This window comes from Carcharodon carcharias, chromosome 7 (genome assembly GCF_017639515.1).
Source record: "Carcharodon carcharias isolate sCarCar2 chromosome 7, sCarCar2.pri, whole genome shotgun sequence".
In the NCBI taxonomy this organism is placed as follows: Eukaryota; Metazoa; Chordata; class Chondrichthyes; order Lamniformes; family Lamnidae; genus Carcharodon; species Carcharodon carcharias.
The window spans coordinates 10,993,441-11,020,479 of NC_054473.1; the positions used below are offsets into that span (position 1 = coordinate 10,993,441).

A 27,039-nucleotide genomic window follows, 5' to 3' on the forward strand; every position below is an offset into this window, starting at 1 on the left:
CGCCTCTTTCCCAACCAAGGTTCAGATGCTAAAGAGAAATTAGGTTTTCCTGTCGCACTTGGGCTGGGATTGGTTTAATTGTACAGTACAGAAAATGGCCACTGGTCCAATCTGGTGTTTGTACTCCATTTGAGCTCCTCCCACCCTTGGTCACCTCATCTATCAACTTATCCTTCTATTCCTTTTTCCCTCACATGTATATCTTACTTGCCCTTAATGCATCTACCCTGTTCGCCTCAACTATTCCTCGAGGTAACGAGTTCCACATTCTCACCACTCTCTGGGCAAAGAAGTTTCCCTTGAATTCCTGATTAGATTTATTAGTGACTGTCTTGTGGAGCAGTGGGCAATGTCCCTGCCTTTGAGCCAGAAGCTCCAGGTTCCAGTCCCGCTCCTGGAGTTGATGACCCCAAGGGAGGTATGTTCACAACGTGGTCAAACAGGTTGAGTATTGACCTGCAAATCCTTCTAATACACACCAATGGCAGGTGGTAAGAGTGGGATAGCCACGATGGAAAGGAAGCTGGAGCCTCTGCAGTCACTATCCATAGCTCCAGACTGCAACACGCATGTAAGAGTGTGTGTGTTGCCACAGAAACTTGGTCTCTTCAGCGGGCCAGTTGGCTGGAAGGCCATTGTGGATCAGATTGCTGCCAACAGCATGGGGTAACCCTTGTTCCGGCTGCATTCGAGTTGGGACCTGCCTCCTTGCCTGTGGCACTATTGGGTCGGACTTGCTTTCGGACAGAGAACTGAAGAAGTGACTGTCTTGTACCAATGGCCCCCCCAGTTGTGGTCTCTTCCCCTGTACACAAGTTGATTTAAGCTGGGACCACACTGGTTCAGGTGTAGAGCCTCACTCACGAAGCAGTAGATTACTCTGTCAGAGGAGCTGAGATTTAATTCACTCAGAAGTGCCAGTTATAACTTTCTTTTAATTGGATGTAATTATGGCCCCATTATCCTTCATTTGGCAAAGTGTAGAATGAAATTGTATGGAACTGAAACACAAAATTAAAAGCACACTGGTTAGAACTGCGCACCATTAAATGAATGAATTTCTGTTCAGTCACTTAATAACTTGAGTGTCTGAAACTAAAAAGGATCAGCACGTTCCTTGCCTTTGGGCTTTGGGAGAGGTGGGTGACAGTTTAACAATGCCCTGCCCGAACTGGCTGGTGAACTGTTCACTCTCGAAAGGGGTGTTGACGTATATTTAAAATGGAGAAATATGCAGGGCACTGGGGGAAGTCTGGGGAGTGGGACTCATTGGTTCGCTACTTCAGGGGCCAGCGCAGCCAACTGGACACCCCTTCTGCTGTTAGGGAGCTGAATTTTCCCCCATCTACTCTGCCAATGCCCAGGGTATTTTGTGGGGGGTTGGCAGGTGGTGGGGGAAGGTCGGGGGCTGGCTACAGAGCTGTGCTTTGAGGACATGTTGGACTGTCATGGTGTGTGGTGCTTGTTCCAACCAGTCGATCCTTCATTGGGTCTGGGTAACCACAAGAAGTTCCAGGATGGTGCAGGTGAAGGTTTTCGTTTTGTTATCAACCTGTGGGGAGGTGGTGGTATAGTGGTCTTGTCACTGGACTGGTATTCCAAAGACCCAGGATAATGGCCTGGGGACCTGGGTTTGAATCCCACCACAGCAGATGGTGAAATTTGAACTCACTAAAAATCTGGTCTTGGTCTAAAAGTCTGATGATGACCATGAAACCATTGTTGATTGTTGTAAAAACCCATCTGATTCATAAATGTCCTTTAGAGAAGGAAATCTGCTGGCCTGGCCTATTTGTGACTCTAGACCCACAGCCATGAGGTTGACACTTAACTGCCCTCTGAATTAGGGATGGGCAATAAATGCTGGCCTAGCCAGCGGCACCCACATCCCAAAAATGAATAAAAAAGAAACCCATCTACCCCACCTCTGGGAAAGTGTTGCATGCAAAGCTAACAGTTGCAATGTTGTCTCTTGGGTCAGAAAGTTGCAGGTTCAAATCCCACACCTGAAGCTTGAGCACAAAATTTAAGCTGATGCTTTGAGTGTGGCACTATTGGAAGGAAGGGGCAGTTCTTCCCAATATTCTGATCAGCATTCACGCTTCAATCCACGCCACCAAAAACAGATGAATGCATGACTTATTCTAGTGCTTTTTGTGAGATCTTGCTGTGCGCAAATCAGATGCCACCTTAGCCAACATGACGGCACTTGTGGGGTAACTTGTTCTACCCGTATGAGTTTGTCCTTTCCTCGAACGCTGACATATCATTGATTAACATTAATTCATCTGCTGCTCTGCTGAAACTTTCATTCATGCCTTTGTTACCTCGAGATGCGACTATTGTAGTGCACTCTTGGCTGCTCTCCCACATTCTACTCACTGTAAACTCGAGACCATCCAAAACTCTGCTGCTCGTGCCTCAACCAGCAGCGAGTTATGTTCCCCTGTCACCCCTGTTCTCGCTGACTTACATTGGCTCCCAGTCAAGTAACATCTTGATTTCAAAACTCTCATCCTTGTTTCCGCCCCTTCCCTATGTCTCTAACCTCCTCCAGCCCCATAACCCTCTGAGATATCTGCGCTCCTTAAATTTTGGCCTCTTGTCCTTCCCAATTTAATTGTTCTCCAATTGGCGGCTGTGCCTTCAGTTGCCTAGGGCCCAAGCTCTGGAATTCCCTCCGTACCTCTGCACCCCTCTGCTTCACTTCCCTCCTTAAAGGCTACCTCATTGACCAAGCCTTTGGTCAACTGACCTAATATTGCTGTATGTGGCTCAGTGTCATGCTTCATTTTATAATGATCCCGTGAAGCACCTGGGGATGTTTCATTATGTTAGAGACGCTAGATAAATAACAGTTTTTTCAAATAAATCTTGGGGATGATGCCTTGCCACCCTGTGCCACCCCCTGCGCTCTATCCCAGAGGAAGTCACATGTTCACAAATCTCTCCGACATTCTGTATTGATCGTGGTGGTGAACAAACTATTGTCGCGTTCATGTGGCCGCACTGTCAAGTCAGTCTAGAGGCAGGATCGAATTGGGAATGTTTCTGCTCTCTATTCCTCACTGCTCCTGCCCACTGAGCCACTGGAAGGGTAGCTCCTCTGTCACGAGATGTTGGGCTGTGGCCTATGTTGAGTGTAGCCTACCCCTCTTGATTCTGAGTGCACTTTCCAGAGGTTAAAACGTTGCGTGCAGCGGAGGTCAAAACCCCTGTCTCAAAACCCACAGTCTATCAGTCCTCAGTGCAGCACAGAACCCACAGTCTACCAGTCCTCAGTACAGAACCCACAGTCTACCAGTCCTCAGTGCAGAACCCACAGTCTACCAGTCCTCAGTGCAGAACCCACAGTCTACCAGTCCTCAGTGCAGAACCCACAGTCTACCAGTCCTCAGTGCAGGACACACAGTCTACCAGTCCTCAGTGCAGAACCCACAGTCTACCAGTCCTCAGTGCAGAACCCACAGCCTACCCGTCCTCAGTGCAGAACCCACAGTCTACCAGTCCTCAGTGCAGAACCCACAGTCTACCAGTCCTCAGTGCAGAACCCACAGTCTACCAGTCCTCAGTGCAGAACCCACAGCCTACCAGTCCTCAGTGCAGAACCCACAGTCTACCAGTCCTCAGTGCAGAACACACAGTCTACCAGTCCTCAGTGCAGAACCCACAGTCTACCAGTCCTCAGTGCAGAACCCACAGCCTATCAGTCCTCACTGCAGAACCCACAGCCTACCAGTCCTCAGTGCAGAACCCACAGCCTACCAGTCCTCAGTGCAGAACCCACAGTCTACCAGTCCTCAGTGAAGAACCCACAGTCTACCAGTCCTCAGTGCAGAACCCACAGTCTACCAGTCCTCAGTGCAGAACCCACAGTCTACCAGTCCTCAGTGCAGAACCCACAGTCTACCAGTCCTCAGTGCAGAACTCACAGTCCACCAGTCCTCAGTGCAGAACCCACAGTCTACCAGTCCTCAGTGCAGAACCCACAGTCTACCAGTCCTCAGTGCAGAACCCACAGTCTACCAGTCCTCAGTGCAGAACCCACAGTCTACCAGTCCCCAGTGCAGAACCCACAGTCTACCAGTCCTCAGTGCAGAACCCACAGTCTACCAGTCCTCAGTGCAGAACCCACAGTCTACCAGTCCCCAGTGCAGCACAGAACCCACAGTCTACCAGTCCTCAGTGCAGAACCCACAGTCTACCAGTCCTCAGTGCAGAACCCACAGTCTACCAGTCCTCAGTGCAGAACCCACAGTCTACCAGTCCTCAGTGCAGAACCCACAGTCTACCAGTCCTCAGTGCAGAACCCACAGCCTACCAGTCCTCAGTGCAGAACCCACAGCCTACCAGTCCTCAGTGCAGAACCCACAGCCTACCAGTCCTCAGTGCAGAACCCACAGTCTACCAGTCCTCAGTGCAGAACCCACAGTCTACCAGTCCTCAGTGCAGAACCCACAGTCTACCAGTCCTCAGTGCAGAACCCACAGCCTACCCGTCCTCAGTGCAGAACCCACAGTCTACCAGTCCCCAGCACAGAACCCACAGTCTACCAGTCCTCAGTGCAGCACAGAACCCACAGTCTACCAGTCCTCAGTGCAGCTCAGAACCCACAGTCTACCAGTCCTCAGTGCAGCACAGAACCCACAGTCTACCAGTCCTCAGTGCAGCACAGAACCCACAGTCTACCAGTCCTCAGTGCAGCACAGAACCCACAGTCTACCCGTCCTCAGTGCAGCACAGAACCCACAGTCTACCAGTCCTCAGTGCAGAACCCACAGTCTACCAGTTCTCAGTGCAGCACAGAACCCACAGTCTACCAGTCCTCAGTGCAGAACCCACAGTCTACCAGTCCTCAGTGCAGCACAGAACCCACAGACTACCAGTCCTCAGTGCAGAACCCACAGTCTACCAGTCCTCAGTGCAGAACCCACAGTCTACCAGTCCTCAGTGCAGAACCCACAGTCTACCAGTCCTTAGTGCAGAACCCACAGTCTACCAGTCCTCAGTGCAGAACCCACAGTCTACCAGTCCTCAGTGCAGAACCCACAGTCTACTAGTCCTCAGTGCAGAACCCGCAGTCTACCAGTCCTCAGTGCAGAACCCACAGTCTACTAGTCCTCAGTGCAGAACCCACAGTCTACCAGTCCTTAGTGCAGAACCCACAGTCTACTAATCCTCAGTGCAGCACAGAACCCACAGTTTACCAGTCCTCAGTGCAGAACCCACAGTCTACCCATCCTCAGTGCAGAACCCACAGTCTACCAGACCCCAGCACAGAACCCACAGTCTACCAGTCCTCAGTGCAGCACAGAACCCACAGTCTACCAGTCCTCAGTGCAGCACAGAACCCACAGTCTACCAGTCCTCAGTGCAGAACCCACAGTCTACCAGTCCTCAGTGCAGCACAGAACCCACAGTCTACCAGTCCTCAGTGCAGAACCCACAGCCTACCAGTCCTCAGTGCAGAACCCACAGTCTACCAGTCCTCAGTGCAGAACCCACAGTCTACCAGTCCTCAGTGCAGAACCCACAGCCTACCAGTCCTCAGTGCAGAACCCACAGTCTACCAGTCCCCAGCACAGAACCCACAGTCTACCAGTCCTCAGTGCAGAACCCACAGCCTACCAGTCCTCAGTGCACAACCCACAGTCTACCAGTCCCCAGTGCAGAACCCCCAGTCTACCAGTCCTCAGTGCAGAACCCACAGTCTACCAGTCCTCAGTGCAGAACCCACAGTCTACCAGTCCTCAGTGCAGAACCCACAGCCTACCAGTCCTCAGTGCAGAACCCACAGTCTACCAGTCCTCAGTGCAGAACCCACAGTCTACCAGTCCTCAGTGCAGAACCCACAGTCTACCAGTCCTCAGTGCAGAACCCACAGTCTACCAGTCCTCAGTGCAGAACCCACAGTCTACCAGTCCTCAGTGCAGAACCCACAGTCTACCAGTCCTCAGTGCAGAACCCACAGTCTACCAGTCCTCAGTGCAGCACAGAACCCACAGTCTACCAGTCCTCAGTGCAGAACCCACAGTCTACCAGTCCTCAGTGCAGAACCCACAGTCTACCAGTCCTCAGTGCAGAACCCACAGTCTACCAGTCCTCAGTGCAGAACCCACAGTCTACCAGTCCTCAGTGCAGAACCCACAGTCTACCAGTCCTCAGTGCAGAACCCACAGTCTACCAGTCCTCAGTGCAGAACCCACAGTCTACCAGTCCTCAGTGCAGAACCCACAGTCTACCAGTCCTCAGTGCAGAACCCACAGTCTACCAGTCCTCAGTGCAGAACCCACAGTCTACCAGTCCTCAGTGCAGAACCCACAGTCTACCAGTCCTCAGTGCAGAACCCACAGTCTACCAGTCCCCAGCACAAAATGTTTTAATCATCAGACCCAAAGTTCTCATTCTTGACCATGACTACGTCCTGCATAACTGAGCAGTTGCTGTAGTCACTCTTCTAATCGGGGGGGGGGGGTTGGGGGGGATGGTCGTTGGGGGAAGAATCTGAATCATGTGCAGTTGGAAGAGGGCACAGGCTCTCAGCTGTTTGTCCAAAGATGACATGGAGATGAAGCATATCTTCTCGATGCAAAAACATTCCTTAGCAATTGGGTTAGGACTGGTTCCTTGCAAACAGCTGCCTGCTTGGGTGAGACAGGAGAATCGAGCACGTCTCAAGCTCTCGATGCCTCTTTTAATCTCCGGGTGGTTTGTACTCTCTCTCCATGGGCTGTTCTTAGGACACGCGAGATGAGAAGTGAAAGATGCCAGATGGAGAGCGCTTCATATGGATAGAGAACTGAGCCAAAATTTCCATTCTCCTGACCCGAACCTATGGTTGGGGTTAACTCTCAGATACTTGCACCCCCCACCAAAACCTTGCACAAAACCTTAGAAATCGCAAAACGGATCTTAGATCTGTGTTACCATGGAGATCATGAGGAATGGGGAATATCATGCTGATTGGACCCTGGAAAGTTGAGTGGCATGGTGTATGCACGTGCGAGGTTAACCTGTAAATCCCTTGCTTCATTCTCTTCCTCCTCTCGCATCCTCTCATTCTTTTAATTTGCCTCAGTACGCAATATCTCAAGTGAAGCTCTAGTGCAGCACTGAGGGAGTGCTGCACTGTCTTTCGGATGGGATATTGAACCGAGGCCCCATCTGCTATCTCTGGGTGGATGCAAAAGAGCTACTATTTTGAAGAAGAGCAGGGGGAGTTCTCCCTGGTGTCCTGGCCAATATTTATCCCTCAATCAACGTGAGGATAAGAAAATGATCTGGCCACTATCACGTCATTGTTTGTGGGAGCTTGCTGTGCATAAATTGGCTGCCGGGTTGACTACATTAGAACGGTGGCTACGTCTCGGAAGTACTTCACTGGGTGTAAAAGTGCTTCGGGACGTGAAAGGGGCTATATAAATGCAATTTCTTTCTTTGTCTGTTTTAGGAATTGGATGAGAGCTCATTGAAATATCTAAAGCTCAGCTAAATCCATCATCATGGTTACTGCAGCAATTTGGCAATTTTTAATTGGTTGTTGTAGACACTTCAAATGTTTTTCTCTGCTGACTGTTCAAAGTTACAAAGAGTTAATTGGGAGATATGTCAGCGTCTGGTCCTCCTAGATAAGTCAACAGCTTTGAAGTATGGCTGCATGCTAACCTGCTAGAGGTGAGGTTGGCAGGCACAGCCAACTAATCAATCTCCTCAGATAAGAGTTGAAAGTAATACTGCATGTTATGTCCAAAGGACAGAAAAGGCTGCTAAATTTATTACCATCTGGCTGGTAATCGGGAGGGATTCTCTTCTCCGCCCCCTCCTTCCTTCCCCACCCCACCCAGCCTCAATGTTCTGGTATTTTGTACACTGCAGTTTTTTCTCTCATTAACACTTTGTGGCTCTGAGAGTCGGAGTGCGAGTTGGAATCTCTCAACTCCAGAGAGTAAGCTCGTTTGTAATTCGATAAAAGCAAAGCTGCATTCAGGCATCCCTTTCTCTCCTCTTCTTCCTCTCCCCATTCTCTCACCCTCCTCCCATCCTCCATGCCCTTTCTCTCTTGCCCTCTGCGTATTCCTTCTCTTCTGGCCTCCGCCACCCTTTTCTCATCCTCTGCACCCCCTCTTTCAGCCCTGCGCCCCCTTTCACTCTTGCCCTCTGTGCCTGCATTCTCTCCTCCCCTCCCCCCTTCTCTTCCACCCTCTGCCCCCTTCTCTTCCACCCTCTGCCCCCTTCTCTTCCACCCTCTGCCCCCTTCTCTTCCACCCTCTGCCCCCTTCTCTCTTTCCCTCTGCCCCCTTCTCTCTTTCCCTCTGCCCCCTTCTCTCTTGCCCTCTGCCCCCTTCTCTCCTATTCCCACATTCCACTCTCACCTGCCATCGTCGCCCCCGAGCCCCTCATGCCCTGGCTCCCTTGTCTCACCCTCCCTCCTCACACAGCTTTGTAAAATTCATTCATGGGGTGTGGGTGGCTAGACCAGTATTTATTGCCCATCCCTAATTGCCCTTAAGAAGGTGGTGGTGAACTGCTGCCTTGAACTGCTGCAGTCCATGTGGTCTAGGTACACCCACAGAGCTGTTAGGAAGGGAGATCCAGGATTTTGAGCCAGTGATAGTGAAGGAACGGCCAATATATTTCCAAGTCAGGATTGTGTGTGGCTTGGAGGTGAACTTCCAGGTGGTGTCCCATGCATCTGCTGCCCTTGTCCTTCTAGATGGTAGTGGTCATGAGTTTGGAAGGTGCTATCTAAGGAACCTTGGTGAGTTCCTGCAGTGCATCTTGCAGATGGTACACACACTGCTTCTACTGTGCGTCGGTGGTGGAGGGAGTGAATGTTTGTGGACGTGGCGCCAGTCAAGCGGGCTGCTTTTTCCTGGATGGTGTTGAGCTTCTTGAGTGTCGTGGGAGCTGCAGGGTGACTTGTGCCTTGTAGATGACGGACAGGCTTTGGGGAGTCAGGAGGTGAGTTACTCGCCACAGGATTCCCAGCCTCCGACCTGCTCTTGTAGCCACAGTGTTTATATGGCTAGTGCAGTTCAGTTTCTGGTCAGTGGTAACCCCCAGGATGTTGATAGTTGTCGGGAGGGTGTGTAGAGGCAGAAGGGCAGTCATATTACTCTGGCTTCTGCTGACCGTGTAAATTTGCAAACATTTGCAACCCTGTCTAAGCAGCGAAACCATTAAGTGGTGACTAAGCTCAGGATGTGCCTATTTAAAACAATTAGCCTGTGGCCTGAAAGCAACAGCACAGCTTCTGCATGGCTGCACTAGGGCAGCTGCACATAGCAAGTTCACTTCTCCTGAAGTTACAGAACCCCCCCAGTTCCTCTCATTAACAATCTCCTCATGTTTGTGTTCTTAGGAAAATAACACGATTTACGATGGTCTCCAAACTGAGTGCTCAGCCTCTCCTCTAATCTGCAAACGAGATAAGACTATTTTCTAGTTTTTTAACATGTTGTGGAGGGAGAAAAAAATACTGCATCGTTTTTTTACGAAGCGATTTTATACTGAATAAAGCCCCTTAGTGTCAGCCCATCCACGTCTGACCTCTGCCCCTCCCTTAGTGTCCATGTACCCGTGGGTGAGTCCTGCACCTGCGTCAGTGTCAGACCATTGGTGCCTGACTCACACCGTGTGCCTCCCTCATCCCCAATCCCACCCTGGGGGGGCATGTTTTCAGAGCGAATCGACGATGCTACTTCTCAATTGCCTTTGACCCATATCCCAGGCTTTTGCTGATTCCCACCCAGTCTCTTCCTCTTCTTTCTCTCTCTCTCTTTCTCTCCCTCTTTCTCAGGGTGACCAACTTTTAATGAAATAAAGTAAAAGACACCTCTGCTACGGGCATTTTGCGGGGGGTGTGCTGGTGATCACAACACAAGAATGTGGCGGGTGTGTTAATGGTGATTGAGAGTAGGGGTGGGGGGTGGGGGGAGTGGGGGTTTAAAGCGATCAACACAAAATCGTCACCTCTCATGGGTCGACTCACAGACTTGCAGTCCTGCTCCGATCACTAACTGAGACTCCCAGGCTCAGTCTCTCTCCGGCTGTCCTAGAAATACACGACCAAGAGCATAAGGGACGTGGGACAAATAGTCAAAATAAGGGACAGATGGTCGCCCTGCTCTCTCTCTTGCCCCCTCCCCCCACCCCCAACACAGGCTTGCCCCGCTGGCTGTGACTGGATGATACAAACAATCGGCAAGCCTTCAAGTAGAAAGCTGGTTGACTCAGAAGTAGACAGCAGAAAGGTGGATTGAAATTATTTGTTGAAGTCCAGATACAGCAAAGATGTGGGTGAGTCCAAAATCCGGGGCCACAAATATAAGATAACCCAACAGAACTTCTTTGCCCAGAGTCTGGTGAGATTGTGGGACTCGGAAGAGTAGTTGAGGCAAGTAACATAGATACCCTTAAGGGGGAAGCTGGATAAACACACAAGTGAGAAAGGAATGGTATGCTGATGGTATGCAGTGGGAGAAGTTGTGGACACAAACCAGTTGTGCCAGCATTTATGCCCCAACCCTAATTGCCCTTGTTCAGGAGGCATTTTAAGAGTCAACTGCATTGCAGTGAGTCTGGAGTAGGACAGCAGATTTCCTTCTCTAAAGGACATTAGTGAACCAGATGGGTTTTTAATGGTCACCATTAGATTTTTAATTCCAGACATTTATTGAATTCACATTTCACCATGGTGGGATTTGAACCTGGGTCCCCAGAGCATTACCCTGGGTCTCTGGTTTATCAGTGACAATGCCACTACACCACCTCCCACTTGCCTGTATCTGTGCTGTCCATGACTCAGTCCTTTCATTGAATGTGCTTAACAGCTTTCCAGCACTTCCCATGTCAACATCCTTTGCTTGATACTGGAGAATGAATATCTAGCAGCAATTTGGCTATGGCGGGGATCCTCATCCTGATGATCCTGTGTGTTCAGTTGGCTCACTTGGAGAACACTTTCCTCTGAGCCAAATGGCTGGGAGTTCAACCCTCATTCCAGAGCTTAAGCAAGTCACTTAAACTGAGGGTGAGGTTTACCTCTTTTTTCTGTACAGGGCAGACAATGGTGTCGTGGTAACGCCACTTGACTAGTAAGCCTGGGCTAATGCTCTGGGAGCATAAGGTTCAAACCCCACCATGGCAGCTGGTGTGATTTAATTGATTTGTTGGAACTCTGCTCCCCAGACATTGGTGGAAGCAGGGTTAATGAACATCTCTAATGGAGAGGTAGATAGATTCTTGACTAACAAGCGAGTCAAAGGTTATAGGGGGTAGGGATGGAATGTGGAGTTGAGGCCACAACCAGGTCAGCCGTGGTCTTATTGAATGGAGCAGGCTCGAGGGGCTGAAAGACTGACTCCTGTATGACCCTGTTCTCTCCTGGTGTGTGCGTGTGTGCGTGTGTGTGTGTGTACACACAAACTCTCCAGCAATGTGCCGCCTAATTAGCAAATCATCCATCCCTCCCTCCAAAGTCTCGCTGAAGCCATTTGAAATCCTTTTGTCCCCACCCCCACCTGTGACCTCCTCTGGGATGGCAAAGTCCCCCTGAGGTACAGATGAAGTGGTAAAGACCAGACTACCATGGTGTCGAATAGCCCCGACTTGAATTCACGAGTTTATGCCTGAGGAACGGCCAGTTGTGCAAGAGGACAGACAGCGCCCATGGCAATAGACCAGAGCACTGCCTGTTGTGAGAAAACAAGATAGGAGAGGATAAACGAGTGGAACTGTTGTCTCTTTCTAAAAAAAAGTGCTCCTTACGCTGACTTGGCCTGAGGGTAAGTTTGCAGCAAACCTTTAATGAGGGTGCATTTGCATACAGATCGAGAATATGCCACTAGCACTGGGCTGAGTTAACTAAAACACCACCTGGTTCCGATAGGAACAGCCGTTGATTCCCACCAGTTGTAGCGTGAGAGGCCTGGAAACCAGCTCAGGACAGGCAACTTAAGGTAGATCTATAAATAAAAAGAACTAAAACTTTTAAGTAATAAACCAAAATTTGAAAACATTAAATTTAAAATCAAACAATAAAGATAAAAAAGCAATAAAAATAAAGTCATTTACACAAACATCTAAAACATATACCTTGTAGTTAAGAAGCTACAACTTTTAGTTGTCAATGATATTGCATTCAATAAACGCAGTAAATTGTAGCATACATAGGAAGAAAGCAATTTTTTTTGTTCACCCACGGGATGTGGGCTTTGCTGGCTGGGCTAGCATTTATTGCCCATCCCTAGTTGCCCTTGAGAAGAGAATTGAAGTAAATTAACTAAATAACATAAGTTAGAATGGCGGGACAGGTGTTATGATGCAGCTGTGAGATGTGGGAGCTTTTGGACACCAAGGTGATCCATGACAAACATGTCTACAGGAAGTGTAAGCAGCTTGAGGAATTCCGGATCAGGATTATTGATCTGGAAGCTGAAATGCAGACACTGTGTAACATAAGGGAGGGGGAGAAACACCTGGATACTTTGTTCCAGGAGACAGTCACACCTCTTAGAAGAGGGACATCTGTTTTGGTCAGCAGTGAGGGACAGGAGGAAGTGACTGTCAGTGAGGCAGTTAGTGGGACCGAGCAGACAGTAGGGGAGGAGCCTCAGACTTTGCAATTGTCAAACAGGTTTGAGGTACTCACAACCTGTGTGGATGAAAGCGAGGTCTGCAAGGTGGATGAGCTGGCTGGCCATGGCACTGTGGTACAGGAAGCCGTTCAAGCGGGGAAAGCAAAAAGGAATGTAGTGCTAGTAGGGGATAGTATAGTGAGGGGGATTGACACTGTTCTCTGCAGCAAAGAGCGAGAGTTCAGGCAGCTGTATTGTCTGCCCAGTGCCAGGGTTCAGGACATCGGCTCAGGGCTGGAGAGGAACTTGTAGTGGGAGGGGGAGGATCCAGTTGTCATGGTCCATGTAGGTACCAATGACATAGGTAGAACCAGGAAAGAGATTCTGCAAAGTCAGTATGAGGAGCTAGGTACCAAATTAAGAAGCAGAGCCTCAAAGGTAATAATCTCTGGATTATTACCTGAGCCACGTGCAAATTGGCATAGGGCAAATAAGAATAGATAAATGAATGCGTGGGTCAAAGACTGGTGTGGGAGAAGTGGGTTCCGGTTTGTGAGGAATCAGTTCCAGTACTGGAATCAGTACTGGGGTAAGTTGGGGCTGTACCTTTGGGACAGTTTACACCTGAACGGTGCTGGGATGAGTGTCCTCGCAAATCGCATAACTAGGGAAGAAGCGAAGGCTTTAACTAAACGAGGGGTGAGGGATCAAGCTTGGGTAAAGGAAGCAATTCAAGCTGTGGAGTCAAGACAGGAGAGCAAAATAGTAATATGAGAAACGAGGGTCAGAGAATGGCAGGAAGGGACAGAGAGAAAAAACCTAAGAATACATCAACAGTCAAGTCTAGATGTTACAAAGGTAACAAAAGGATAAAACTGAAGGCTTTCTATCTGAATGCACGTAGCATTCATAACAAAGTGAATGAATTGATGGCCCACATTGAAGTAAATAAATATGATCTGATAGCAATTACGGAGACGTGGCTGCAGGACGACAACGATCGGGTCTTTAATATTCAAGAAGAATAGGAAGCTAGGTAAAGGTGGAGGGGTAGCACTGTTAATCAAAGAGGGCATTGGTGCAATTGTTCGAGATGACCTTGGTTCAGGAGATTAGAATGTAGAATCGGTTTGGCTGGAGATGAGAAACAGGGGAAAATGTGAAACATATTTTCCTGATTGGCAGGATGTGATGAGTGGAGTCCCACAGGGGTCTGTACTGGGGCCTCAACATTTTACAATTTACATCAATGACTTAGATGAGGGGAATGAAAGCATGGTAGCTAAATTTGCAAATGACACAAAGATAGGTAGGAAAGTATGTTGTGTAGAGGACATGAGGTCGCAGATGAATATAGATAGGTTGAGTGAGTGGGCAAAGATCTGGCAAATGGAGTTTAATGTGGGAAAGTGTGAAGTTGTCCACTTTGACAGGAAGAACAAAAAGGCAGAGTACTACTTAAATGGAAAACGGCTGCATGATTCTGAGGTGCAGAGGGATCTAGGTGTTCTCGTACATGAGTCACAAAAAGTTAGTATGTAGGTACAGCTAGTAATTATGAAGGCTAATGGAATGTTATCCTTTATTACGAGAGGGATTGAATAGGGTGTTATGCTTCAGTTATACAGGGCACTGGTGAGAGCGCACCTCGGGTATTATGTGCAGTTTTGGTTTCCTTATTTAAGGAAGGGTGTAAATACATTGGAGGTGGTTCAAAGGAGGTTTACTAGATTGATACCTGGAATGAGTGGGTTGTCTTATGAGGAAAGGTTGGACAGACTGGGCTTGTTTCCACTGGAGTTTAGAAGAGTGAGGGGTGATTTGATTGAAGTATACAAGATCCTGAATGGCCTTGACAAGGTGGATGTTGAAAGGATGTTTCCTCTTGTGGGTGAGTCCAGAACTAGGGGACATTGTTTTAAAATTAGGGGACGCCCTTTTAGGACAGAGATGAGGAGAAACTTTCTCTGAGGGTTGTGCAACTTTGGAACTCTCTGCCTCAGAAGGCGATGGAGGTGAGGTCACTGAATATTTTTAAGGCAGAGGTAGATAGATTCTTGTTAGTCAAGGGAATCAAGATTATCGGGGTTAGATGGGAATGTGAGAATCGAAACACAAGAATGGCAGTGCAGACTCGAGGGGCCGAATGGTCTACTCCTGTTCCTATTCCTTATGTTCTGCCCGACCCCTCTGCAGCCCATTGTAAATGTCGATGATTTTGGCAAGCTGATTGAAAGCCACACCTGACACCATTTCGGTGACTCAGTTCTTCTTAGTCCTCCCTTTTATGTTGAACTAGCTTTTTTTGTGACCTTCCTTTTACCCAGGGTAAGTAAATAGAAGGACTTGTGTGGGCAGACTGATAAGAGTGTCAGGCCGAAGTTTCAAACAGTCATAGAACTGATGGCATGTGCCATCGAAGACCATCGGATTGCCCAACCCATTGCCCCCATTTATACCCAATTATAGGAAAATACGAATTAGGAGCAAGAGTAGACCACTCGTCTCTTCGAGCCTGCTCCGCCATTCGATAAGATCTGATTTCGGCCTCAACTCCATTTCCTGCCTTCTATCTTGACTCCACTATAGTTGAAGAACCTGTCTATCAGTGGCATGGACTGCCGACCAGGCCACCATCCATTTGTAGACCACCAGGTAAATGATTTAAATAGTACATACGTGGATCTTTTTAAAAGATAGGGAGAAACTGTTCCCGCTTGTAAAAGGATCAAGAACGAGAAGGCACAGATTTAAAGTGATTTGCAAAAGAAGCAAGTGTGATGTGAGAAAAAACTTGTTCACACAGTGAGTGGTTCGGGTCTGGAATGCACTGCCTGGAAGCGAGCTGGAGGCAGGTTCATTTGAGGCATTCAAGAGGGCATTGGATGATTATTTAAATAGAAACAACGTGCAGGTTCATGGGGAAAGGGCAGGAGAATGGCATTGAGTTATAATGCTCATTCAGAGAGCCGGTGCAGACATGATGGGTTAAATGGCCTCCTTCTGCACTGTAACAATTCTGTGATTCTGGATTTAAAAACTTGAGAGAAATAGTCAGATGGTGAAAGCAACAATTTGGCAATCTCATTCCTTTGGCCTGAGGTGGGAGGAAAAACCATTAAATCCAACGTTGATCCAGTCTTGCTGTGGGTTTATTGAACATCCACTCCCAGTGAACATCCCCTTCCAGTGACACTGAGGCTTAGATAGCAAGGAGAAGGCTAGCTTGCCTCATCCTGGATCAAGGGAGTTGTGTCCTTTGAGTTCACTGTTTCCACAGACCGAGTCCAATCCAACTTTTAATTCGTACGCATTGGACAGGGTACATCAGTTAGTTGAACATGTATAGAACGTGTTTGTGGAGAGAGACGGATTGGAGTTATGTGATAGTTGCTGAGATGTTGAGGTCATTAGCAAGATCGGTTTGCGGGCTCAGAAGTGTTTGCTTGTTCATGAAGCTTCTGCAGTTTTAACGCTGGCAATCACAGCCTCTAACTCACGCATTCGATCCCCTGAGCAGGTTCTGTAGAAATACAGATCACTTAGATGCACCGACCATGGCTCAGTGAGTAACATTCTTGGCTCTGCGCAAAAATGTGATCGGGTCAAGTCCCACTCCAGAGATTGTGCATAACGTCTGGGCACTGAGGGAAGCGCTGTCCTTTGTTTGAGGCATTAAAATGGGGGATTCTGTAATGGTAATGCCATTGAAAGTCATCATTACAACAATGACTAGACTTGATTGGCTGCATGGCAATTTGGGATGTGCTAACGACATGAAAGGAGCTTGAGAGGTGAGAGTCCTTTTCTTCCTTTAAGTTTAAAGATGCCATGAGGAAGCTGGATAGTGACCTTATTTAGTTACACCCTGAATATGACCAAGGCACAAAGGAAATGGCTAAGCGCTGTGGGTGGCTGAGAGAAGAATGGCAAAGTTGAATACTGAGTCATGAGGAAAGGTTGGAAGAATCTATACTCCTGCGTTGTTAAAGAAGACCAAAGTGAGGGGACCTGATAGAGCTGGATAGAACAGGAAGTGAAATAGAAGTAGTCCTGGGCACTGCCTGGAGTCAAGACTGTAGAACGAGTGGACCGAAAAGTGAACTACTAAAAGGCATTTTCACAAGGAATGATCCATAATTAGGATGATAACCTGAGAAGTGCGGTGAATCTTCCAAGAGGCGAATGCCGCGACGGAAGGACGAGATAGATGGGTTTCACTCCTCTGCCCTTGTCCTTGTGATCATGTCAGAAATGTTCATACTTCCTTGCCTGCCAAAAGAAACCCGGAGGATCAAGGGGGGGGTGGGGTGGAGGCGGCGGAAAAGTTTTGAGGGAAGAGAGGGGGGGAGCTTTCACTTTTGGTCAACTTAGTGAGATGTGAGGCGATGACTGCTGGAGCTCTTTGTATTTCCGACGTGTGTCGTATGTTGAATATTGAATTCAACAACTTTAGGTAGGTCTTGACCTCCCTCCTCCATCCCCACCCCCTTTCTGTTTCTTCCCCCTTCCTTTTGTTTTTTTCCAATAAATTATATAGATTTTTCTTTTTCCCACCTATTTCCATTATTTTTAAATACTTTTAAATCTTTTATGTTCCCCCCCACCCCCATAGAGCTATACCTTGAGTGCCCTACCATCCATTCTTAATTAGCACATTCGTTTAGATAATATCACCAACTTCGACACCTATGTGTTCTTTTGTTCTGCTGTCTGTGACATCTTTTGATGATCTGCTTCTATCACTGCTTTTGCCTACAACCACACCATCCCCTCCACTTCTCTCCCCCCTCACCCAACCCCCACCACCTTAAACCAGCTTATATTTCACCCCTTCCTGGGATTCACCTAGTTCTGTCGAAGGGTCATGAGGGCTCGAAACGTCAACTCTTTTCTTCTCCGCCGATGCTGCCAGACCTGCTGAGTTTTTCCAGCTAATTCTGTTTTTGTTTTGGATTTCCAGCATCAGCAGTTTTTTTGTTTTTATGTCTTATGGGGGTTCGTTTATAAGAATTGAACTTCCCGGCTGGTGCAACCCATGAGTGCTGGAGGCAGCTTGGGATCCTCTGCTTATGATTAAAGGTTTGTGCCTGTTTTCCTAAAGACCCCCAAATAATGGGAGGCAAGATGCTGTCGCAGGGGTTCCCAGGAAACCAGAAGCTGATATTTAATTAATTGCTCCCGGTTGCCGAGCAGATTGCATATATTTAGACTCAAAGATAAAATTATGCATCTACTAAAGAGTTCCTCCAGAGCCTTTAAAAGTGTGTCACAGTGGAGGGGAACTAGAGAATGCTTTTACTGAAGGTGCGGTGTTAGTGAGAAGTTGGATCTCATGTTTAGATTAGCTGCGGCGGTGGGGGTTGGTGGGGGGAGTGGGGGGGGGAAGAGAATGAAAGCAGAATGTTGCAAGATATTAATGAATCTGTTTTTGTGATCAAATATCCAGAACAGGTTGCAGTAGCATGGTGATTATGTTACTGGACTGATAATCTAGGGGCCTGGATTTATAATCCAGAGAATGAGGGTTCAAATCGTGAGTGTGAGAATTGGAGTTGTTGTTTTTATATAAAAACTGAGCATGAAGCTGTCAGATTGTGGTAAAAATCCAGCTGGTTCACTAATACCCTCTAGAGAAGGATACCTTACCTGGCCTGGGTCTCTATGTGACTCCAGTCCCACACCAATGTGGTTCACTCTTAACTGCCCCCTGAGGTTGGCCAGCAAGGCACTGGTGTGAGACTGGAGCTCCTCTTGTATTGCTCAACTGTTTGTGCTGCCTGCATTATTTTGGCTGGTTCCTTTCACTCAGTGACCTCAGCGGATAAGGTTTATGTTAACGTTACGAGCAACAAGGTGGGTGAAACATGGAGGTCATGAACTGGAAGCATAGCCATGTGGCTGGTGCAATATAAATTTATATAGCACCTTTCACAACCTCAGGGCATCCCAAAGCAATTTACAGTCAATGGTATGTTTTTGCGATTTAGTTACTATTGTAATGGAGCAGCCACAGCAGCCAATTTGCACATAGCAAGGTCTGGATAATTTGGATCTTTAACAATGTCTTTTGAGGGACAATTATTGACCAGGAGACTGGGGAGAACTCCCTTGCTCTAATCTGGAACAGTAGCTGTTTTACATTCACCTAAGGGTGCAGGGGATACCCCTTGGTTTAATACAGGAGGAAAATACTGCGGATGCTGGAAATCTGAAACAGAAACAGAAGATGCTGGAAAAACTCAGCAGGTCTGGCAGCCTCTGTGGAGAGGGAAACAAGGGTTGACGTTTCGAATCCGTAGGACCCTCCTTCAGAGTGGTTTAACGTCACTGGGTTACTTCTGCTTCTGGTGCAACTCGGAAGCTGTGAGGTCAGTGACCACTCCTGTGGAATGTGTGTGCACGCAGGTTGTGTGGTGGAGTAATGAGTTGTACAGCTCCCCTGACTCCTTATGGGCAAAGTGACTGCCTCAGTGGGCAGCTGCTCTGTGTACATCGGGACACGCTTAGCTGTTGCCCGTTGCAATCCAACATCTGGATCTGTGATTTGCCTGCTGACAGCAGCGGCTGAGCTAGAGGCTGCTGAGATTGGCCGTCAATACAGGGGTATTGTACACTGCTTGATTATATTTGAGATTATCGAGGATTAAATTACTGCCAATTGCAACCCAGTGTAATAATGTCAGTTCAATTGAAAAATTGAATCTAAATATTCTGTGGCCGACTGGCAGTCCGAGTGAATAAATTCCCAACTCCTTATCCCATTAGTCCTCAAACATGTCACGTTCAACTTAGTTATAAAGGCTGAAAAGTTGATTTAATGATTATAAGCAGATTATTTAACTCAATAAGAACTCGTTGGTAGAATGTAGAAATAGGTGATTTGCTTTCAGCTCCTCTTTAATATTTATTACCCTCGTGTTAATTGTATTGGAAGCATTTAGACTTTAATTAGCCCTGTCCTTGTTTTCCCCCTTCCCCCACCCACCATCACCATCGTTTTAGTCTTCAGGTCAGGGTGCACTACATCACCTCGGACTTGAATTCAGAGCTTTCAGACTTGCCCTGTGCGTGGGACAGTCTTGTGCAAGCAGTGTTAAGTGCCAGATGTGAAATATGTTTAGTGGGAGATGGAAGGGAGTATCTCTGTGACAGTGTTTTTCCACAGCTGAAAGCCTTCTAACCACTTTATACTGATGACAGTTCCATTGCGTTTTGTCTTTCAGATTCTGGTTGATTCCATCACTCTGGGCTCAGGGGGTCCGATGCTGTATGAAAACGTGACGGTCACTGAGGGAAGTCCCATACTCCGCGACTTGGTGTTCAGTCCTGATTACCAGTACATCTACGCAATGAGTGACAAACGGGTAACTAAAACCACTTCACCCAGAACAGCTCTTAGTGGGTCCCATTTGGCAGGTCTCTACAGAAGTTCCATCGACGGCCTATTCAACCGTGGGGTGACGGGTCTGTGGGTGGATATCGTGACCGCGCGCACTTTGTAGCAGGGAATTGCAATCAGAAAGCCAGGAATCTAAGTTATTCCATCCCGAACCCGGTGTGAAGTGGGGATAATGGGGGTGGAGGGGCGGGGCTGGGGGGTGGATGGTGGAGGGGCGTGTGTGGGTGATCGGGGTATGGACAAAGATTCCAAATAACCGCCTGGCCAAATTCTCACTGGGGGAAGTGTTGAGGAGAGGCTGCTGTCCGTGGTGCTGAATGTCCCCTCAGAGTTGGGGATTGGAGGTGCTCGAATCCTCTCCAGCAGCTGACCAAGTGTAGCCAGGGGCAGATGGTGCTTTGACACTCGAATCCGTGTTTCTAACCCCAGATCAAGTTAAACTCAAAAAGCTCTCAAATGATGACATTCTGTGCGCTCAGAGAGAGACTGAAAGCAAGGCACTCACTGAAGCATCATTCTGAAGAACAGCAAAACTCAGTTGGAATCTAAGCAAGGGATTTGGGGGTTTATATATAGAACAGCAGATACTCAGGCATGATTGGAGGTTTGAATCTAATGAGAATTTTGGGTGGCTCACACACAGAATTAAAAAAAACCTGCATGTGTGTTACAGGCTGGAGTCTAATCGAGAGGTTTGAGTGGTTTATAAACAGTATGACAGATACCCGGGTGTGAGTTACAGGCTGGAGTCTAATCGAGAGGTTTGAGTGGTTTATAAACAGAATGACAGCTACCTGGGAGTGAGTTACAGGCTGGAATATAAATGAGGGATTTGGGTGGTTTATATACAGAATAATGGATACCTAAGAGCGAGTTACAGGGTAGAATCTAATTGAGGGATTAATTTTTTTAAATATAGAATAACAGATACCCGACAGTGGGTTACAGTGGAAACTAATTGAGGCCGCATATGTAAACTCTAATATAGGACGGAGTGAGAGCTAAAAACTAATCAAGGGTCCACATGGTCCTTAAAGAGAATAATGGGTTGTGGGAATAAGATATATTTGCCTTCCTTCAGCAGTCTGTGAAGCATATGAGGCCTTTGGCATATTTGGAGATACATTTGAATGATCTCTGTAAATTTGAGGTCGTCCAGAACTCTGTCGATCATGCCCTTACTCTGACCCAAGTCCTATCCATACATCACCCCCTGACCTCACTGACCTACATTGGCTTCCAGTTAAGCAATATTTCAGTCTTAAGATCTTTATCCTTGATTTCAAATCTTTCCATGGCCTTGATCTTCCCTGTCTCTAAGCCCCCTCCAGCCCCACAACCATCTGAGGTATCCGCACTCCTCTAATTCTGGCCCCTTGTGCATTCCCAACTTTAATTGTTCCACCACTAATGTCGCACCTTCAGCTGCCTGGGCCCAAGCTCTGGAATACCCTCCCTAAAGCTCCTCCTCTCTGTTACCTCTCTTTTATCCTTTAAGACACTCTTGTGACCTAACCTTTGGTCCATCTGACTTAATACCTCCAATAGATGTGGCCCAATAACAGTCCTGTTAAATGTACTTTGTTGTTTATTGAAAGTTAGTTTGATTGCTGTGAGGTAACATGGTCACTACACAATTCAACACATTTTTTCCAAAACAACCTCAGCCTGTGTTCTGTTATATTGCTTCAGCTACTTAAGAATGGAGTTCTGCTCCAAAGCACTACACGCAGTGAGCTAACAGCAGCATTTTGTTAGTGTATTAAACTGTCTGGCTGCTGATTTTATATCAAAATAAAAGGTTTGATTAAGGCCCAAGATACTTTGCTGTGTTTTTTTAAAATTTCCTTTTACAAGTTCCATAAATCTTCCTCCGTTTCCCCTTACATGCAAACGGATCAAGTGTAGATAGTGTTCTTGCCAATCCAAGTGCTATTCCCGGCTCTCTGACACTGAACATCTGTCTGTTGAAGCTGCTACCTGTTTAAGTGGCCCTGATTTAAGAGTTTGATTGATGAAGGTATCTGCGGCTCTGCGATAGTCAGCAGGATAGCAAGCTGGCTTGGATGCTGATGCGCTGTGTTCTGGCCAAATGTGACAGGCAGCCTAGTCACTGAGGGGGAGATGGGTAGGGGGGCTGGGAGTCGGGGGGGGAAGGGGCTATTATGACGTAACGATAAGAGTGACATTGTGTTGCCCCAGGGCTTTCGGATGAGTATTAGCGGCCTGGAGTTTCTGCTCACTTGTGTTGGTATTTTTACGCATAATTTGCTTGGAACTGGCAAAGATTCAGAGTGCGATCATTCATGCTGGTTTAAAAGTTATTGTGTTTAAGCTGACCCTGCCCCCAAAATTGGCTTTGCCTCCAAATGAATATCTATTAATTGAACCCATTCGTGGGTCTGTGAGGAGGCTTTAAAATAATGTTGGTTCTTTTGGGTACAAGGGCATGAATAGGAATGTTTTGAATGCCTTTGATTTTGTTTTAACTTTACTTTCAATATTTTAATTTATATGTGTCTCACTATAACTAGAAAATTATTCTGTATAGTTTTTTATAACCATTTTTAATTTTATATAAATCGGGATCCCCACGTGTGATGGATTGATGCATAATAATTAAAAGTTATTATTTTTTGCGATAAACCCACTTTAAGCTGTATTAATCAAACCGCACTGAGTTACTGCTCCTAAGTGTATTAAGGAATATTTTTTGAAAGCACAATAGTGGGGAGAAAGTGTTGCATTCTGGAACACTGCCCGATCGTGCTGGTTCATGGCAAATTTTGTGCTCACTGATCTGCAAATGAGTTTGAGTGGAAACTTGAGAGAGAAAAGATACTTCCCAAGAGAAACACAGGATCCCAGGTTGCATCCAAAGTGGAAACTGCAGCCCAAAAAATGCTGCTTTTTAGGGGCAGATAAGAAATATAATGGGGCCCATTAAAATTAGAAGAAGCTCAACATGAGAGGAAAGAAACTTCCCCATTAAAATCGTAACGCGCGCAAGATGCTCTCGCCACACTGTGCGGTCCCCAGTGTTCGAGGAAGGCATCAGGGTGTCCTACCAAACAGGGTGCATTCCCTCTTTAAGGACACTCCTGGGGGCAAGGAGGATACAGGAGATGGAGGAGCAGGATTCTTGCAGGATTAACATGCAGGCAGGTCTTTGTACGCCTCCAGCTCTGCTTGTTCGACAAGGATCCCGGGACAAAGGCAGCGTCCAGCCTGGTGACTTACTTGATCTCTCGATCCTGCACCTCACTATGAGTTGACTGGTGGTGGTTTTTGTTTTAAATTTAAACCACCCTTTTCTTTTATAAAAATATTCTATTTGAGGGAACGAACCATGTTTTATTGAATTTGCTCCTTGTCAGAATGCTGGGGCCTGATTGGGAGTCTGCCATGCCATTGTTTCTTGTTCAATGTGGGTTTGTGAGATTCTTAATTGAAATCTGAGGGCCTATTTATTCACTTTAATGTTGAATTAATGTGAGACAATCATTTATTCTGTCTCATTCCTCCATGAGGCGTCTATTTTTCCTCTTAAAAGGGCCTTGTGTGTAATAATACCCTGTGGCCCCCACAAGCATTGCAAGCAATGATTTTATAACAGAGGTGTGAAGTTTGGGATATAGAAACACTTATTTTCCACCTCCCCTCCCCCCTCACTCGAATGCAGTTTCCACCAATCAGCCTTCAGTACCTTGAATGATTGGTCATCCTCCACGAGTGGGCATCACATCCAAGGCTGATACAGCTGTTGCTCAACAGCTGCATTTATGTTCTTCCAGTGGAGGACCCTGGGCAGTGACCTGGAGTGGAACCTCTGCTGATTCCCCCCACAACACCCCGCACACACACCCCTCCACACCCCACCCTGCCACCCAACCTTCCCCAACCCCACCATCCCATCACCTACAGATGTTGCACAAATGGACAAGTGCTCTGATACCTTCACTGAGAGTGAGCTGCCCACCCCCACCTTCAGCTAAATGCCCGGGCCATCAAAGCCGCAGACACCAACTGGCTTTTGAAGTGGGCAGAAGGACCTCAGTTTCTCTCCTGACCTCAGCTGGTTTCTGCTTGGCTCCAGTCACTGTAATGCATGCGGCAATGGTTGGATCGAGGGTACAGCGAGGCATCCTGACAGTTCAAGAGTAGGTGCCAGTTTTGTGCTGCCAGGCAATTGTTTGGCTCGAGTCGCCGCCAACAAACCCTCCTTGTGCCAATAATTGGCTCAACCATAAGCTAATCAGCCATTCAAACTCGAGGCAGGCTTGCAGACGTTACTTGTTGAAGTTGCTCAGTCACTTGCACGAGACTAGGGAATAATAGAACAGCAGGTCTCAACAACAGCGCTTGACTATACAAGGGGTTGTTTTGAAGGGAAATTTCATGCTCATCAAGTTAGTTCTGAGGAATGGAAACCCTACCATTTCTCTATCAATTAAGTATTCCCAGATAAGCATCGCAGGGTTGGATGGAGAATCAGCACTCAGAGCTATGCCTGGACCTTCTCGTACCAGGGATGGGGGACTTAAGCTCTATGGAGAGAGTGGAGAAGCTGGGATTGTTCTCCTTAAAACAGTGAAGGTTAAGAGATTTTATAGAGTTGAAAGTCATGGAGAATCTTGACAGAGGAAATAAGGCGAAGGCTGTTCCCAGTGGTAGGAGGGTCAGTAACCAGAAGAGAGAGATTTAAGGTGACTGGCAAAAAAGCCAGAGGCAACAAGGAAACATTTTTATACACACGGTGGTTGCTGCAATCTGGAATCTGCTGACTGAATGGGTGGTTGAGGCAAACTCGACAATAACCTTCAATAGGGAATTGGAAAAATACTTGGGAAAACATTTATCTGGCTTTGGGCAAAGTGAGGTTAGTAACAGTTAGTACAATTTGTAACTGTGGGCCCACACTACCTAGCAACTGGGCTGCTCCTCTTCAGGTCGTCCTGTTTACTGTTGTCCTGTGATCATAATATGACAGCATTTTTATGTTCAGTTTGAGGGAGAGAAGTGTGGATCTAAGAATTGTATTTTAAACTTAAATAAGGGCAATTATGAGGGCATGAAAGCAGAGCTGGTGAAAGTGAACTGGCAAATTAGGTTAAGGTCAATAGAGATGCAGGGGCAAACATTTAAGGGGATATTTCAGAATGCACAGAATAGATACGTTTCAATGGGAAAGAAAAAGTCTCAAGGGGAGGACCCATTATCTGTGGTTAACTAACAAAGTTAAAGTTAGTATAAAACTTGGGAAAAAAAGCATATAGTTGCCCAAAGATGGCTGCAGGTCAGGAGATTGGACAGAATATAAAAAACAGCAAAAGATTAATAAAGAGGGGAAAAATGAGAGCGTGAGAGAAAACTAGCTAGAAATATAAAGACAGATAGTAAGAATTTCTGTAGGTATTTAAAAAAGAAAAAAAGTTAACAAAGTGAGCATTGGTCCTGTAGAAGGTGAGCCTGGGGAATTAATAATGGAAAAACAAAGAAATGGCAGATGAATTGAACAGGTATTTTGCATAAGTTTTCACTATAGACGATATAAGAAGCATCCCCAGAAATAGCTGTAAATCAGGAAATGGAAGGGAAAGAGCAACTCAAGAAAATTACAATTGCCAGGGAAGTGGTACGTTGCAAATCGTTGGAGCTGAGGGCTGACAAGTGCCTGAGTCCTGATGGATTTTGTCCTAGAAGTGGCTAGTGAGATAGTGGATGCATTGATTGTGATTTTCTAAAACTCACTAGATTCAGAGAAGGTCCTATTAGATTGGAAAATAGCGAATGTAACTCCTTTATTCAAAAAGGGAGGAAGACAGAAAGCAGGAAACTAGAGGCCAGTTAGCTTAACATCTGTCATAGGGAAACTGTTTGGTGCTATTATTAAAGACGTTAGAGCAGGGCACTTAGATAAATTCAAGGTAATCGTGCAGAGTCAACATGGCTTTGTGAAAGGGTAATCATGTTTAACCCATTTATTGGAGTTCTTTGAAGGAGTAACATGTGCTGTGGATAAAGGGGAACCGGTGAATGTACTGTACTTAGATTTTCAGAAGGCATTTGATAAAGTGCCACATCAAAGGCTATTGCAGAAAATAAAATATCATAGTGTGGGAGTAACATATTGGCATGGATAGAAGATTGGCTAGATAGCGGGAAGCAGAGAGTAGGCATAAATGGGTCATTTTCTGGTTGGCAAAATGTAATGAGTGACGTGCCACAGGAATCAGTGTTGAGGCCTCTACTCTTTACAATTTGTATAAATGATTTGGATGACAGGACCAACGGTATGCTTGCTAACTTTGCTGATGCCACAAAGCTAGGCAGGAAAGTAGGTTGTGAAGAGGACATAAGGAGGCTACAAAAGGATATAGATAGATTAAGTGAGTGGGTGAAAATCTGGCAGATGGAGTATAATGGGGGAAAATGTGAAATTATCCATTTTGGCAGGATGAATAAAAAAGAAGTAAATTACCTAAATGGTGAGAGATTGAAGAGCTCTGAGGTGCAGAGGGATCTGGGTGCCTTAGTGCATGAATCACAAGAAGCTAGTATGCAGGCACAGCAAATAATTAGGAAATCTAATAGAATGTTATCATTTTTTGCAAGGGGAATTGAATACAACAGTAGGGAGGTTATGCTTCATTTATGCAGGGTATGGGTGAGACCACATCTGTGTACAATATTGGTCTCGAGTATTGCGGGAAAAAAAGAGACCTGTCTAAGCTTTTTGTCTTGCGCTCATCAGGACGCTCGCAAGAAAACCAATATAAGAGGGAAAACAACAATTTATACTGTATGTGAAGAGAGTGCTGATTGGTTGGCAAGTGGTGTTACCTCACCAACCAATCAGCACTCGTTTTCCACATACAGTATAAATTGTTGTTTTCCTCTTATATTGGTTTTCTTGTGAGTGTCCTGATGAGCACAAGACAAAAAGCTTAGACAGGTCTCCTTTCTCATCAATACTCAAGTTCTGTACTGCCAAACGACTATTAGTATTGGTCTCCTTATTTAAGAAATATGTAAATGTGTTGGAAGAAGTTCAGAGAA

At 46.7% G+C, this 27,039-nt stretch overlaps 1 protein-coding gene across 1 annotated transcript in view; it reads left to right on the forward strand.

Moving 5' to 3' along the window:
- Window positions 1-27,039, forward strand: part of plxna1b (plexin A1b) — a 538,027-nt gene that overhangs the window by 216,185 nt on the left and 294,803 nt on the right. Inside the window, exon 4 of the mRNA XM_041191009.1 lies at window positions 19,805-19,945. Coding sequence (XP_041046943.1) covers window positions 19,805-19,945 — 141 coding nt within the window. The remainder of the gene's footprint in view (window positions 1-19,804; window positions 19,946-27,039) is intronic.